Source organism: Phalacrocorax aristotelis, chromosome W (assembly GCF_949628215.1).
Source record: "Phalacrocorax aristotelis chromosome W, bGulAri2.1, whole genome shotgun sequence".
In the NCBI taxonomy this organism is placed as follows: domain Eukaryota; kingdom Metazoa; phylum Chordata; class Aves; order Suliformes; family Phalacrocoracidae; genus Phalacrocorax; species Phalacrocorax aristotelis.
Window position 1 is genome coordinate 29,303,531 of NC_134310.1, and position 12,937 is coordinate 29,316,467.

General features: G+C 56.4%; 1 protein-coding gene across 2 annotated transcripts; it reads right to left on the bottom strand.

Annotated features, from left to right (window-relative positions):
• Positions 1-923: 923 nt before the first annotated feature.
• On the bottom strand, positions 924-12,720 carry CCDC124 (coiled-coil domain containing 124). Of its 2 annotated transcripts, none has more exons than XM_075076835.1 (5): positions 12,436-12,720; positions 10,876-11,047; positions 3,822-4,008; positions 3,339-3,453; positions 924-3,008 (listed from the first exon to the last, which is right to left on the bottom strand). In XM_075076835.1, exons 2-5 carry the CDS (start codon positions 11,032-11,034, stop codon positions 2,804-2,806), a joined length of 666 nt encoding a protein of 221 aa, XP_074932936.1. In that variant the 5' UTR covers positions 11,035-11,047; positions 12,436-12,720; the 3' UTR covers positions 924-2,803. The 2 variants fall into 2 exon arrangements, with proteins under 2 accessions (XP_074932936.1, XP_074932937.1); XM_075076836.1 differs by having other exon boundaries at positions 12,395-12,473.
• Between the last annotated feature and the right edge of the window lie 217 nt (positions 12,721-12,937).

Here is a 12,937-nt window from a genome sequence, read left to right on the forward strand (position 1 = left end):
CCACCTGTGCAATCGGGGGTGGGGGGGGGTCTCCCCCATTAACCCCGCACTTGCACTTTGGGGGGGTCCCGTCCCCCCACCGAGGGATTCCCCCCACTGAGGGATTCCCCCCATTAATCCCTTCTTTGCAGCTGTGGAACCCCCACCCTGCAGTGGCGGGGTTCCCCCAATAACCCCACGCTTGCAATAGGGGATCCCTTGCCTGAATTGGGGGGGGCAGCCTCCCATTAACCCCTTCCACTCGACACCCCCCCCCCCCCCCGACACTCAGTGTAGCCGTGGGGTCCCCTGCATGATGGGGGGATCCCCTTCCCCTGGGGATGACATGGGAGCTCAGCCTCCAGGACTGCACCCTGCAGCCCCCCCAGCCTAGCCGGACCCCCTTGGCCCCCCCCAATCCTGCCACTGCCAGAATACCTCCCCCCACCCCCCCCCGGGGGGACACCATGGCTCTGCCGCAGTGCCCGCACTCGCTGCAGCGGTGAAGAGGAGGAGGAGGAGGAGGAGGGTGGGCTCTGCTGCACAAAGCCTGGGCTGCGCAGGAGCCGAAGGCCTCTGCGCCGTGGGGTGGAGGGAAGCGGGTGGGGGCAAGGAGGGGGACACCCCCAGCCCCCAGGGATGTGGGGACACCCCTGCGGTCTGGGGTAGGGATGGGGGGGGCTTCAGCTCAGCCCCAGGGCCCAGGAAGGGGGGGTGGGGGTGGCGGGAAACTCACGTGGGCTCCTTATGTCAGCATCAAGGAGGCGCAGGCAGGGGCGGTGGGTTTCACCAGCGCGTCAGGCGCAGGCAAGGGCAGGGCAGCTGCCTGCAGCCTCCCCCACCGCTGCGGCTGAGCCACACACACCCCACAACCTGCTGGGGAGGAGGGCCCCCCCCTCAAGAGATCCCCGATCCGTGCAGGAACCATGAAACAAACTCCAGCAGGATTTTTAGCAGCCATTTTAAGGGAGGAAACAGCCCCCTGCCCCAGCAAGCCAGGAAAAGAGAGCCCTCCACCCCAGGCCTTTATTCCTTCAGCAAGTTAACAGGGTTTGGGGGTTTTTAATTGGGTTCAAACACAACAAACCTCTCACAAAAAGGGGAGACACACGGTGCATTCCTCCCTGTCTTTACCGGCTGGGCTTGCGCGAGCAGGCAGGGAGGTGGCGGGGGCCGGCCCGGCTCCTTCAGCCTGGTTCTGCAAGCAGGGTGCAGGGAGGGCTGGGGAGAGCCCCGAAACCGCCGCAGGCTCTCGGCTTCAGCTTGAGCATCACCTCCCCAAACCCCTTCACACCACCAAAGTGCAAATGCCTCCGTGACCTTGTGGACCCCCGCAGCCCTCCCCCTGCCTGCTCGCAGGCCATCCTCCGCAGCGGCAGAGGCCCCACACTGCCAGTCACCTGGCTGGGGATGAACCCTATTTGTTTAGAAACATCAGAAGAAACCCCGGCGCGATGCCAAGCCAGCCGTGAGTTTGTCTCCGTTTGGCAGAAGCACCAAAGGCAACGGAGCTGTTGCCTGGTCAAGGGTTTAGACCTCAGGAAAGAATTTCACTCCCAAAGGAGACCAGAAGAGATGTGAAAGGGGAGAGGGAAGAGAAGAAAACCCAGTGCCTGCTCAAGGCAGGACTCTGCCGTGGCTCTGGGGCTAAGCCCCACCAGCCCTGCCCGGCTCCTGCCACAGCCCTCCCAAGGGAGCTCACCGATCTCTTTTTGCCTGGGCCAGCGGTGAGACTGCAGGGCTGCAGCCGAAGGGGAGCAGAGGCGGCACGGCCCGGTTAGTGCCCTCGGTCTGGCGGCGGGGGAAGCTGCCGAGCTGACAGTCTCACATCCCCTTCCTCAGGCCCACAGGGCACTTTCTTGCCTGAGCCTGGGAGCAGACAGGGGAAGAAGCGACAGGAGAAGCAGCAGCTTCCCTTCTCGGGGCAATTTTTGGGTCGTGTGGCGTTGCAGCCCCTCCAGGAACCCTCCTGTCCCACCAGCAGCGTGCGAGGCTCTGGGAAAGGCCACCAGGAAAGTCACACAGAGAAGTCTGGCACCAGCGTCCTGCGCAGACAAAGCAGGAACCACGCTGTGCGGTGTTATTTCTTCCATTCTCCTTTGAAGACGGAAGGTTATTTTCTCTCTTCCCCACAACACGCTGCCGACAGAGCTTCTGCTCCCGTTGTGGTTCCTCCTCCCCACCTAACGCACCGCTGGTCGAGATCAAGAGGAGAGAGGTGGCCGGCAGCCGGCAGGGCCGACAGCCATCCCAGTCTGGAATCTCTCTGGGGACATCCCAGCACCGAGAACGACAGCAGCAACAGGAGGGTGGGTGCTTTCCTCGTGACGGCTGCAAAACTTCACCCTGCAGAGCACGAGGGTGCGGCGCAGCCACGGTAGAGACAGGGGTGAACGCGGCTCGGCTCAGGTCCAGGCTGTGAGCGGGTTAAACACACGGTGCTAAGCCAGCGCCGGGGGTCCCTACCTCGACAGGCGGCAGCGCTGACGTTGCACCTCGCAAGTGCTGCCCATGTCGGAGGTCTGGAAGCGAGTTAGTGGCTTTTTTTTTTTTTGTAAGACAACCGAATTTGCAGGCATGAAGGTAGTGTTAGTCTGTCCAGGTCACTCTGCACCAGCCGCCTGTGGAGGGGTGAGCACATTGGGGGGGACAGGCTGTCAGCCGTGGCCTCGTGCTTATCTTAAATCCAAAAACAGAGAAAGACAGAAAGTCGGGGTGGGAAAGGGAAACAAAAGGAGAGGAGGTTCCTTGTGTCTCCTGCTTCCATCCAAGCAGAGCCCTGAGGCTCCAGCCCACTGTCCGTGGGGTGTGATCAGCTCTAGTTCTACTTTTGGCTGTTGTAAGCTTTGTGCCTCTGGTTCATGGGGTTTTCTGGAGACTTCATCCACTCCTTCTTGAGGAGCTGCTTGAGCTGGGACAGGCGCATGTTGGGGTTCTCTTGCTTCAGGCGTGGCAGATTGATCTCTTCAAAAGCTGTGAAGGCAGCTTTCATCCGGCGCTCGGGGTGCCGGTCCAGGTCATTGGCAACGCTGCCAGGAGGGAATTCAGAGAGAGACGTGCATCAGAAACACCTCCCTGCAGGCACCAGCCACTCGCCCCGCTCTGATCCCCTGTCAGTGCGACCAAGTGCATACAGAATAACTTGGGTGATAAAGCAGAAAACCCCGTGATACTTCCCCTACCCACTTCAAACACCCTCCACAGAACAACAGGGCAGGGGACGTGTCCTGTTCTTGCTGTCAAGACAGAAAGTTGCAGTCGAAGCGTAAAAAGAAGCCAGTTCTGGGGGAGGGAGTGTCTGCAAGAATGTCTTACGGGAAACCTCCAAAGGAGAGCACCGCTATGATATGGCCACGTACCTGAGGACAGCAATGGCATCTTCGATCGTCCTGGCCTCCACCGATCCTTCCTCCAGCACCCTTCTGTTGATGTTCTCTTCCAAGGGGACCTCCAAATGAGTCTTCTCCTTCTCCACTGCACAGGGAGGAGGGGAAAGGGAGAAACGTTAATGTCAAATCCAACCTGTGCAAAACCCTCAGAAGAAGTTTTTCCAAAGCACTCTGAAGAAAACGCTGAGAAAACTCAGCTGGAGTTCAGTCCCAGTCCTGGAAGAGAAGAGTGCCTGCTCTGCAGCTCTATTTCTCCACCTCAAGGCAACAGGTTTCTTTTTCCCCCATTTGGGTGTTGGACACAGACACAGCAAAGCATGGAGCACTCAGTAGCTGCAGGCAGCTGTTGCTTTCCAAACACCTTGCCCTTCAGCGACAGTAGGTGAAAAAGGAACAGCCCCCTCTCCCCACTCCCCCCATGGCTGTCAGGGCCTTTCTATGGTACCACCAAACCTGTATCTGCATTCTCCTTCTGCTGCTGGTCTTTTCTGATCGTCTCCTCGATCTGGGCCCTGGTGACTTTGCCCGGGGTGACCTGCTTGGGCGACTTCCCTTTCAGCTTCGAGTCTTCCTCCTCCAGCAGGCGCTGCAGCTCCTTCTTGCGCTCCAGCTGCTCCAGCCGCCGTTTCTCCTTCTCTTCCTGGAAGGGAGAAAGGACCAGGTCACCTCCACCCTTACACCTTTGTAAGGCAGACGGATCCCTTACAGGAGCAGGGAACCCCGCATGAAGAGGAACAGACACCTCACTTCTGCAGCTAACACAGCACCGACCTCACCTTATCAGAGGGGACGTCGGCCGGTTCCCCCCGACCTCCAGTGAGACAGCGAGAGCCTGGCCTGTCCCTTCGGAATAATAATTCCCCCGTCCCTGCCCCGTCCGCCACCACGCGCTGGCTCCCCATGAAACACAACCCTGCTGTTGAGAAGGAGCGGGAGGTTCCAGCCAGGACTGCTGACAATCAGATTAAGTTTTCCACTTTAATTTTAATAAGTGGTCGGAGGTTGAAAGTTCAGCAGTTGCTCGAGACAAGCCAGTGGAGAGGCTGACTTTATCCTCAGGGCTGGCTCACGCTCTTCCTAAGAGCCAGGGCAGGCAGGCAGACCGAATCCAACAAGCAACACAGCTCTCGTGGTAATTTTAAACTGCTTCACAAGGAGTTTAAGAGCCACTTTGCCGTCCAAGGCCCAGGGAAGAGGGTGACAAGACCACGAAACAGGCCCTTAGGGGCTTTCAGCACTTTGGCTTTGAGCTTCTTTCCCCCGCCCTCTTCTTCCAAAGCCTGTAAGGTCTGGCAAAAAGAAAAACAACAAGTGGACGTCTCTGTCTGGGGAGTGTCACATGCTGCAAAGCACTTCGTATTTACGTTAGTTACATGGACGCTTAATTACGGCTCTCACCCATTACTCACAGGATGGCACAACAAACTGATCGAGCATTAATGCAATGGGTTTACTCAAAGGCAGCAGCACAAAAAAAACCACCCCAGCAGTAACACAACCTGTCCTCATCGGTGTTTCGGAAGTAGGAGCAGAATTATGTACACTGGGGTAGGGCCCACTTCAGAGATGGTAAGGCTGGGGTTTGAGACTCTGTTAAACAAAAAAACCGTAAGTCACTCTGCACCTCAGGAGTTTAAAGAAAAATTCATCAAAACACAGAATCAAAGCCCAGAAATATTGAATCAAAACACGCCCTGGGGTTGCTGCTGCTTCCGTCAAGCGCAGCAAGGACCAGGCCTTTCAACCCAGCTGGGAAGGGAAGGGAAGGGAAGGAAAGCCTCGCCTACCTCCCTCCACTCCAAGCAGCTGGGGCCAAGGATGGGGAAAAAAAGCCATTAGAGGGATGAAGCCTTTATTACAACTGGCAGTCTTCAAATTCTTGGTCATTAAGCGCTTAGTGCCAGTGCCTTGAGACACAATGCCCCAGCAACTGGACCGTGCATGATTTCAAAGTGCAAACTCATTTATTTAAGACATCAGCTTTCCCTGCCCGCTGCTTTCCTGTCAGGCCTCTCCCTCTTCTAGTAAAGATTGAGTAAACAAATGTACTCGGTCTCCCAGATTAGGAGGGATTTTGGCCACTCCTAGAACAGGAAGGGTGTCACAAGAGGAGCAGGAAGACTGTCTTACCCCCCTAAAAATTTATACACAGGGATATACCTGAGTGAGAGTAGCCTCAGGGGCTTTGCCCACCCTCGCTCAGCACAGCTCCAGCTCCAGACGGGATCTCCAGCTGAACCACCAGCCTCTGCTTGAACATCAGGTGGTTTTAAGGAAGAATGCAGGAGAAACCCCAAAACCGGAGAGATTAATGTGCCAAAACAGAAGGAGGGCCACAGAAATCACCGAAGGTCCGGCAGTCGGAGAGAGTAAGCCATTCGATGCGATGTAAAGCGCATGCAAGACATGCAGCGCTGAGTATTCAGGACACTGGTATCGTGCCTAGAACGTGGGCTAGTGCAAAGAAGCTGTCCCCTGCCTGCTCACCCCGCCTCTGTAGCTCAGGGGTGACGGAACAAGGTAACCCGGAGAAGTGCTGGCAGGGCGAGCACCTCAGCGAGGCTGCAGGCGTGGTTGTGGCTTGAATAATTCAGGAGACAGATAAGGAGCGGATACACAAGTACGAATGACCTCAGGGAAGGGAGCAAGACATTTCAGAACAGAAATGTTATTTATAGTTAGAGAAGACTATCTTTTACCCTTGCTTATTACGGAAAGGGAACTGGCCTACAAGGCAGCTAGCTCAGCAGCCTGTCCCGCACCGCTCAGCCCCAGCTGGGACGACACGTCTGACAGAGCAGAAATTCAAGGCTAATGCTCTGCTGCCGTTAGCTCCTTTCAAACAAAGCTCTCCAAAGAGGACGCATCCACTTAGCGGAGGGGAAACAGAGGCACGAGTAGGGTGCTGAGCCTTCCTCCTGCACTGCGTGCTGCAGGGACCTCCAGCTGCTCCACTCCCGCAGCTGCCGGGGTAAGCTACTCCCTGCTCTCTGGCATTTACAATTGAGATTCTATTTACGGAAAGTAAATAAGCTGGCCCTGTTACTAATTTGTCACAAGACCTGCAAAAGTCTACGTGCTCAGGTTTCCCCAGCGGCCCATCACGTCCAGGTCTGCTCTGCACCTTCCGCCGTGCTCAAAAGCAGCAGCTCCGAGCTGATCCCAAAGCTGTCATTTTTGAAGACTTCTCTCAGGTTGGGCCAAACCAAAAATGAATCCTTTTATGAATCACATTAAACGTCCTGATGAACGAGAGGCTTGGGTTTGTCTAAGTGAAATGTACCACAAAGCTATTAGAAAACTAGAAAGGAAATGAATAGTTTTCTCCCTCAGCATTGCTGCACTCTGCAGGGCACCAGGAGGAGCTGGGTGTGAGATTTCTTCAGCTGGACACTCCCGTACCCAAGAATTTGTGTGTTAAAATGCAAGTTTCCAGCCTTGCAAAGAACTGCCTGAGCAAGGAACAATTCATTAGCTTTCAGAACAGCTTCCCACCTGCCAGACAGAAGGAGAACAAGGTCCCACGCACATGGCTTTGAGAGCAAGCGGTCAATTGAAGTAGCAGCGCTCCCAATCAACCTCTTAGCGTGAGGCCCCGAGGAAGGCCGGGGAGCGCGCCACCAGTCTGATGAAGCACACTGCTTCTTGCACGGCACAAGGGCAAAGCAATGCAAAAAACCCCCCAAAATGACGCAGTCGGAAAGCGAACGGGGCAGAACCGACCCAGAGCGTGTCCGAGTGCTTGCTGGGCCAGCTGAGGTACACCGGAGCGTTGAGATGGGATCAAACACGCCCCTTCCATTGCCCACTGGCAGTCAAAGCTGGCATTGGAGGGTTACTAGAGCCTGAGGAAGTTGGTTCTGGGGTCTGAACCCCAGCCTGGTATCGTCAAGCACCTCCCCACTACATCTGTCTCTTCATTGCTCATTCAAGCCATCAGATTTCAGCATTGTGTACCTGGTACCACACAGATGTCCTCCAAAGAGGGAAGAGCAGTCATTCGACCTGCTTCGCATTTTATCTGAATAATCTGAGTAATTCTGCACTGAATCAGAGCTGGGGGGGAGGGGGGTGGAAAGAAAGTCACCACTCGCCTGCCTGGGATACCACTGGAGCTGGGACCTGCTGCTGCACCAGCCTGCCAGCCCACACCCCGCGACCGAGGCTAACAGGAACGAGAAAGGCATAAAACTTGCACCAAAAAGAGTCACTGCTCCCTCGTGCACTATCTGCGCTCCTCTAGCGCAAGTACTCGCCCTGCATTTAACTCGAATCTTTTCCCAGACCCTTTGTACACAAGTACACAGCGTCTCCTCGCTCCCACGTCATCTGCACGCCCTCCCTCTGCCATTCCCACCGAGGGCACCAAGCGAAGCTGCAGGAGAGACCTCCACAGGATGGTGGTGCCGACACCACGACATGCCGGGCACAGAGAAAGGTGCCAAGGGCGCTCTGAGCCGCTGCTGAACAAGGAGGAACTGCTTTCCTGGCATACGGGCGCTCAGCAACCAGAGCCCAGGCAACATACAGCCTGCACGGGGAGAAGGGCTTGCCCTCCCTCAGCCAGGCAGCCCCAGTGGGAGCTTGGGAAGGAGACTGGGAATTCAGCTGCATCCTTCCAGCGGACACCTCGGCGCCAGCAGCAGTCCCAGCCAGCAAGATCTTCCAGCACATACCCACAGGGCACAAAGCGGCTAAACCCAAGGCCAGCAGAGCAAAGGTCTGACTCCCTCAGTGAGACCTCTGCCCTTGACAGATACTCCACCAAGCCTTTCTTCCCGCAACGCTTCAGCCAAATGAACGGTTTGTCACCCTTCCAAGCCTGCACACGCGCCTAATTGCACACGAGAAAACCACCCTGTGATCAGGCTGACGAGCAGTGCCGTGCTCCGAGCTGTGCTCTAACCTTGCACAGGAAGGGTGGGAAGGGACGGAAAGGATGAAGAGACCCTAATGTTAAAAGAAAAGCGGTGACCCAGGTAAAACTCCGAGTCTTCCAGCAGGAATGATGTAGATTTTTGTGCTTTGCAGTCAGAGCTCTCCAGGGAAGGTAACAAGCTGTGAGCTGAAGTGCCAGAGGAGGAATACACACATCGCAGGCTGGTGATATTAGCTCAGATGTTCCTTTATGCATCACAGAGCCACCAAATGAGTGTCATCCTCTGTTACCAGAGATCAGCTCTGAGGTTGCTCTCGGAACGGGGGGGGGCAGCATTTAAAGAAACCCCAAAATGCAGCAAAAACAGGACAGTCATCTGGTGACAGCGAATCTCATGGCAGCAGACACCGCATTTTGAACATTAAGCTTCTCTACGCCCAAGTATTAACGCTGACGTGCATCGCTGCCCCGTCAGCGAGACCACCAGATTGCCAGGCAGAACAACCAAACCCCACCACAGAAACAAAGCTCTGCACCCTCTCGTATTTCACTGAGGCTCCGGTGGTCATCTGCGGGGGAGAAAAGGATTAAAGGGGGGCGTGGGGTTTGGTCTCAGCACAGCCCAAGGGCTTTCAGCCACTCCTGCCTGCTGGCGGTGCAGGAATTCAGAGGTGCTGCACGGGTGCGCTGCGGTGCCATTAATGTGTTACTGCCATCGCCCGGAGAGCCGGGGAAGAGCTGTAAGAGCTGCTCAGCGCTGACTGCGAGGTGCTAAGAGCATCCTCCTACACACGCTGCCATCCCCTCCTCCGGGTGCTGTAGCTGAGAGCAACGCGAGTCCCTCCTGCAGCATATGGCCGAGGCCGGCAGCGCTATTTCCATGCCAGCACCACCTGCGAAACAGCTACTTCTCCGGGGAAGTTTGACTCCTGTGAACAGTTTGGTTTCTGTCCCCTCTAGGATGAGGATGGAAAGTCATTTACAATGAGTCACACATCCCTTCTCTGCCGCGATGCCGGGGCACAAGCAGCTTCTTCCGTTCTCCGTGGGGATATTCCAGCCTGGAGAAGCAGCTGAGGAAGGTTTCACTGATTTATTTTCCCTCAGCAACCCACTCATGCCTGTCTGTTGGCCACGTGCTCACCTACGGAAAGCCCCAGCCTCTGCTTAGGTTGCGGCAGTGCCTGCGTGAGGCTCCCGCAGCAGGAAAAGCCCCTGTGCAGGTATGGTTAGACTTGGAGCCTTTCTGGCAGGAAAGCTCCCCACCTGAGCAGAGACTTTTGCTGCTGTGAGCTGCAAGGTCCCCAGGGGGCATCCAGGGGAAGCAAACGCACTCAAACACAGCATTCAGGTGAATCTCAGACCAAGAGACTACAGCTATGCTGATGCAGGGAGAGGGGATGGCTGACGTGCCGAGTGGAAACCGCCTTGCTTGTTTCTCTAAAACCCAGTCCAAGGCTCTGGGATGGACCCCGGTTTTCCAGGTGGCAACTCCAGCTCACAACACAGCTCCCTCTCCCACGCCCCTTGTCTGCAGGAGGCTGGTTTGGAAGCCCAGTCAAATAGGTCACTGTTGGCCAAGTCTTAAGCAGAGCAATAATAAGTCCTTGTTCCAGGAAGCAATTAGGCAGCATTACAGGATCGGGTTGGGGAACAGCACACAGGACTCCAAATTCCAAACACCAAGACACATATTAGGGGTGAACTCAGGCAGACGTACACAGCACGCAGCTATCAAGGGCACGGGGACGCGCTGGCTTCCTGCCTGCCCAGCCAGCGTGCTTGAGTACCGACACGTAAAGTTCAGTAAGCATCAAATTCGCACAGCGGCATAAACCCAGTAACCCCATAAATCCCATTTATGCCACCAACAGAAGCCCTGGTTAGCACGAGGGTGAAGAAATCATTTCAGAAGAGGCAGCTAAGTTATCACCAACAACTGTTTCTAGAAGAATCCACAGAACTGAAGGTAGAGTTCTCTAACACTGATGCAGGACAATGTTAAAAACCAAATAACCCAGAATTGAGCATTGGAAGTGCTCTGTTTATTGAACACCGAGGCAAACGGGCACCCAGGGCGAGCAAGAGCAAAGCAGAGAGAATTTTTTGAGACACGTGCCCTGATGTGTGGCACACCGAGTTGGGGAGAAAAAAAAAAAAAAGGCTTTGTGACCCTTAATCCTGCTGATTTCTTTTTCCTTCTACAAAAAAAAAAAAAAATCAAAGAAGAGTTAAGAAAGGAAAAGAAATAAAAAACCTAAAGAACTGCTTGGTCAAAAATGTCAAGCCCTGTGGCAGCGTTCCTGATCTTTTACTTAATTCAATTTTGAACGGTTCCAACAATAAAGCTTTTACTGCCTCCCTTGGGAATTCAGCTCTAAGATCCACCAGATTTCTGAATTACACATCAAAGCTTCCACTTACTCCCACACTCGGCTTCTTTTAGCTCCCAGAGAAGCCACTAGTTCCAGCTCTTCTGCCCAAAACTAAGCTCAGGACAATGTGTGGGGAAGCAGCTACAGCTGGGGGACAGGGGAGGAGAAGGAACCCTTTCCGAGCAAGCCTGGATCTCATGGGCTTAGCAAAGGACCAGCTAGAAGACACCCTTCTACCTGACTAGCCATTCACCTTCCTTTGCTCCTTCCTCATCACGTGTTTGTCTTCATCCTTCCAGTAGGCATCTTCCAGCTCCTGCTGACGTTTGGCATCGGCTGCTGCCTTGGCCTCAGCTTTCCTCGCACGGGCAGCAGCCGACTTGGTGTTTTCACCTTGGAACTTCTTGGGCATCACTCAAGGTGCTCTGCAGAGAAGAAAAGAGGTTCAGATCCTTGCCCTGGAGAGGGTCTCGGGGTTCACCGTCACCGCAGGAAGCAGGAACAGCTGGAGCTCACACCAAGAAAGCCCCTTTTCTTATTGCCTCATACTATTTCGAGATCCTGGGTGGAACAAACCTAGCGATCTCCCAGCTCACCCCAGAGGAACTCTGCTCACTCCACCCCAGATCCTCAGCAGGGCACAGTCCTTCCCACCTACTTATTGTGCTGTAACAACATGACAACTCAGGCTGCTGGGTTCCTGGTACCAAGTCAAAAGCACCACTGCCCTGCAAGCCAAAACACTCTCTGCTGCTGAGTCAAAACGAAGCTGGGTGCTTTTGTTCTGCACCAGCAGGCTCCGAGGGGAATTCCCTGCTGCCAGCAGAGCAGGATGAAGCAGCACAAATGCTGCATCATGCTCTCACTGCCTATAGAGAAACACAGCCCCATTAAACTTGGATAAAGGGCCAGGCAGATGTGAGGTATTAAGTTCCCCTACATCGTCATGGCAGGGGAAGTCCTGAAAGCCAGGCACAACAGAAACCTCAAAATTAACTAGGCGCTAAGAAAAGCCCTTCTTCTCATCATGCTGCCCATGCAGACATCACAGTCTGGACCTTAAATCTTTACTTTTAATGGCAGATAACTCTTTGCTAAACAAGAAACCACAGAGAAGGGCTGATGCTTAGGGCTGGCTGCTCAAGGACCAAGCTTTTAAAAGCCTGAGCTGGATTAAAACCCTTCTCCCCTCCAATACATGTTCTGACCCTTCTTTAAGAGCATGACTGGGGCTGGGCCCTAAGGCGAGGCTGCGGGACAGCACGACACAGCACGGCGGGGGGAGCGAGGGGTGCCCCCCCCCAGCCCAGGGACTGCTCCTACAGCCATATGGGCCCGGCCCCTCTCCAGGCCCCGCACCCAGAGCCGGCCCACCCCGAGCTGCCCGACCCGAGGGCCGGCTGCCACCTGCCCGGGCCGGACACCCGCTCCATGCCACCGCCCTCAGCACCCACCTCGCCTCGGGGCCCTACTGACACCCTCCTCCGGCCCTCCCCTCCCCCGACAGAGCCCCCCTGCCCCGGGCTGCCCTTCCCCGTTTGCTCAGGAAAGTGGCAGCTTTCCTCCTCCAAACCCCCCCCAAACCCCGGCCTCCCCCCTCCCGCGTCCCTACGGCCTCTCCCCTGGCCCTCCATCAGCTCCCCCCCGAGCCCAGGGTGCCCCCCCCGCCCTTCCCCCTCCACTCAACCGCCCCCGAAGCCCTCCCGCCCCGTACCCCCTTCGCCCCTCCCCCGGTTCCCCCCCACCCCCCGGTCCGTCCCCTCCGCTCAGACCGGGCCCGAGGCCTGGAGCCGCCGCCCGGGGCCGCTCCTACCCGGTCCCCGCCGCTCCGGCCGTCGCGCACGTTGCGCGTCACCGGTGCGCGCGTTCGTTCCAGCGGGAGGGGCGGGGCGAGCGGCGCCGGCGGCTCATCGGGGCGCGCATCCCGCTGCCGCCATCTTTGCTAAGGGCAAGGCCCGCTCACACCCAGGCCACAGCGTCAGGCTCTGCGGCGGCGGGGGGCGAGGGACCGGTCAGCAGCCCCCGGCCCAGGGCAGGGCCCGCAGCGTGACGGGCAGGCCGGGGGAGAGCGCACACTTCACCAGCCGCCACCTTCTCCTCCGCCCGGCACAAAGATGGCGGCCGAGCAGCTGTGGGCGGGGCCAAATGCACCTGTGTGGGCAGGGCTTGGCTGGGTGAGGCCCATTGTTATCTGGGTGGGGGTGGGGCGTAACAGGGCGGGGCCCATTGTCACCTGGAGGACCAATCAGGGTGGAACCCATTGTTATCTGGGTGGGTGTAGCTCAGCAGGGTGGGACCCATTGTTATCTGGGTAG

Coding starts and splice junctions, on each gene's coding strand:
- CCDC124 (XM_075076835.1), bottom strand. CDS start 11,034: ATGCCCAAGAAGTTCCAAGGTGAAAACACCAAGTCGGCTGCTGCCCGT. Junction 3,454..3,821: donor GAAGGAGAATGCAGATACAG/GTTTGGTGGTAC, acceptor CTCCCTGTGCAG/TGGAGAAGGAGAAGACTCAT. Junction 3,009..3,338: donor GATGCCATTGCTGTCCTCAG/GTACGTGGCCAT, acceptor CCCTCCTGGCAG/CGTTGCCAATGACCTGGACC.